Source organism: Camarhynchus parvulus, chromosome 2 (assembly GCF_901933205.1).
Source record: "Camarhynchus parvulus chromosome 2, STF_HiC, whole genome shotgun sequence".
NCBI classification, from domain to species: domain Eukaryota; kingdom Metazoa; phylum Chordata; class Aves; order Passeriformes; family Thraupidae; genus Camarhynchus; species Camarhynchus parvulus.
The window spans coordinates 44385996-44388540 of NC_044572.1; the positions used below are offsets into that span (position 1 = coordinate 44385996).

Consider the following 2545-nt stretch of genomic DNA (forward strand, 5'->3'; position numbering starts at 1 on the left):
CTACAACACAGTGCCAACATAAGACAACTGTGAGGACTTTGTGTGCAGAGAGGAGTGCTTGTCCAGGCTGTGCCCACTGAAAGCCCCGTAACCTTTGCATTTCGACAGAAAACATGCAGATTTTTTGAAAATGTCACAGAGATGCTTCTTGAACTTCTCACCCACAAAAGCATAGATGACTGGGTTGAGGCAGCAGTGCACAAAGGAGAGTGCCTCAGTCATCTCCATGGCTAGGTCTAGCCTTTGGCTTGTCTGGCAGTCATCGATGATGGACATGTTCCTCAGAGAGTCCAAAAACAGCACAATGTTGACAGGGGTCCAGGAGAGAAAGAACACAATGACAACAATAAAAACCAGTTTAATTGCTTTGTACTTGTTCTTGGTATGGCACTTCTGAAGGTTTTTCAAGATGCTGTGATAGGAGAAAATGAGGACAACAGCAGGGATTAGCCACCCCAGGATGTTGACTAAAAAATTACTGAAAGTCTTCCAGTCATTGTTGCCACCAGGATAGTGAGGGAGGCACTTAATATGGTTATTGTCATTCACTTCCTGGGAAAAAAGTAAGTCTGGCATTGATGCTAAAATGGCAACTGCCCAAACAACCAGAGTGGTGATAAACCCAATGGCAGTTGTCCGAATCCCTTGGACATGGAGGGAGTGGACTATGGCCAAGTACCTGTCGACGCTCATGATAGTTATGAAGAAGACATTGCTGTAGAAACCAATGAAGTAAACTGAGCTGATGATTTTACACAGTGCATTTCCAAAAGTCCACTGGCTCACAACGGAGTACTGAACCAAGAAGGGCAGGGAGAATACCAAGAGGAGGTCAGAGACAGTCAGATTCAGCAGATACACGTCAGTCATGGTCTTGATTTTCATGGAGACTGTCAGAATCCAAACAACCAAAGCATTTCCCACAAGGCCTGCCACAAACAGTATGGAGTACAGCACTGGAAATAAGGTAGATGCAAATGCTGGAATACCTTCAGGATGACAGATGATGTGTAGTTCTGAGTAGTAAAAGGCATATTCATCGGCTGCAGAGGAGTTAGGTGTTGGTGAGATGTAACTCATCTGTTCAAGGACAATGAAATTCATATGAGCCAAATCCCACATTAGCAGATATACCTGGCACTAGTCAGCTCACACCAAGCTGCATGAGGTCAAAACAGATGTGCCACAGCTGTGGTATAAAATGCAAATGAGGAATGAACACGAGTGACTGGCCATCCCTCTGCAAGACCCAGGATGAGATCCTGGGGCATCACAGGGGCAGAGGAGATCAAGGAAAACACAGTGTGGTGGTAAAAGTTACCAGCATCCTCCTGCTGGCTCCATGTGGGGTCATGGCCTATGCCTGAGTCAGGTAGGATACTGAGGCCAGAGACAGGGACCATCCTCAAACCAGCAATGACATGGGCATGGCCAGGAGGCTGAGAGCCCCTGATATGGGTTTTGGGGTCCTATTTTATGTTTCCTTCTGAAAGGAGAAAGGGAGCATGGCCCAAGGAGAAACTGACATATTAACACTCATCTCCTAAAAGCTTTGTTTCCAGTTAGCTGAGTTCCAGAAATGGGATGCACCAGCAGCAGTGGCATGTCCTCTTCCTGCTCACCAGCCCCTTGCAGTTCGCCCACTCCCCAGCAGCAGCCACCACATCCCTGAGCAGTACTTGTGACAGCAAACAATTAAAGAAGATGGATAGCAGCATCCCTGTCAGGATGTCCTGCATAGGACACTCCTAGCACTACCTCTGCCCTCAAGGACAGTCTTCTTCCACAAGCACAGTGTCATCAGCTAAAGATATTTTCACCCTGCGTTTTGTTTCTTTCCAGAGAACAACAATCACACTGATTTCTTCTGAATGCCCACTATCTCCACTGTGTCCCATAGGAAAAATGGAACCTCTAAGATGTGCTGCTGGCCCCGGCTTGCAGGAGAGCAACCCGGTAGGGAGTGACTCACCAATATGTTCTCAGAGCCAATGCTGCCCAGCAGGTCTGTCAAATTCTGCTCCATAATCCAACACTGTGTCTGAAAAAGTGCAAAAAACTGTCTTTATATCATGTATTTTTAAGAAGCAGGCATACTTTTGTGTATATAGGCTGGCAATATTTACCTTAGCTTATGCTGCAATGCCAAGTCACAGGTAAGGTCCTTACTGTGGCAGTGCACAGTCCTAAAGTAGCTTTTCCTCTGTGTGACCTCTGTTACATTAAAGATGTATGAAACCCCAAGCCAGTGAGTTCAGCCTCTGTACCTAACACCTACAGAACGGAAATGTCAGCTTTATCTTCTGTATGATCACAAAGTTGTCATTTTGAGCATTTACATTCTTCAATGGAAGAGATCTGCAATTTCCTCCACGTCTTTGAAGTGCTCCTGTCTCCCACCTGCATGTCCTGCACCTGCTGTCCCTGCTCTGCAGTTCCAGTGTCTAGGAGAGAGTAAGTAGTGCTCTCTCTGCCCTGCTTCTAAGACTTTTGGTGAAGATGGCTGAGGGGGATGGTCCAATGCTGCCAATAGCCAGCAATGGCA

General features: G+C 46.5%; 1 protein-coding gene across 1 annotated transcript; it reads right to left on the bottom strand.

Moving 5' to 3' along the window:
* LOC115901155 (C-C chemokine receptor type 8-like) lies at window positions 1–2026 on the bottom strand. Its single transcript, XM_030943544.1, has 2 exons — window positions 1973–2026; window positions 1–1080 (listed from the first exon to the last, which is right to left on the bottom strand). The coding sequence occupies exons 1-2, from the start codon at window positions 2024–2026 to the stop codon at window positions 1–3; spliced, it is 1134 nt and encodes a 377-aa protein (XP_030799404.1).
* Window positions 2027–2545: the final 519 nt, after the last annotated feature.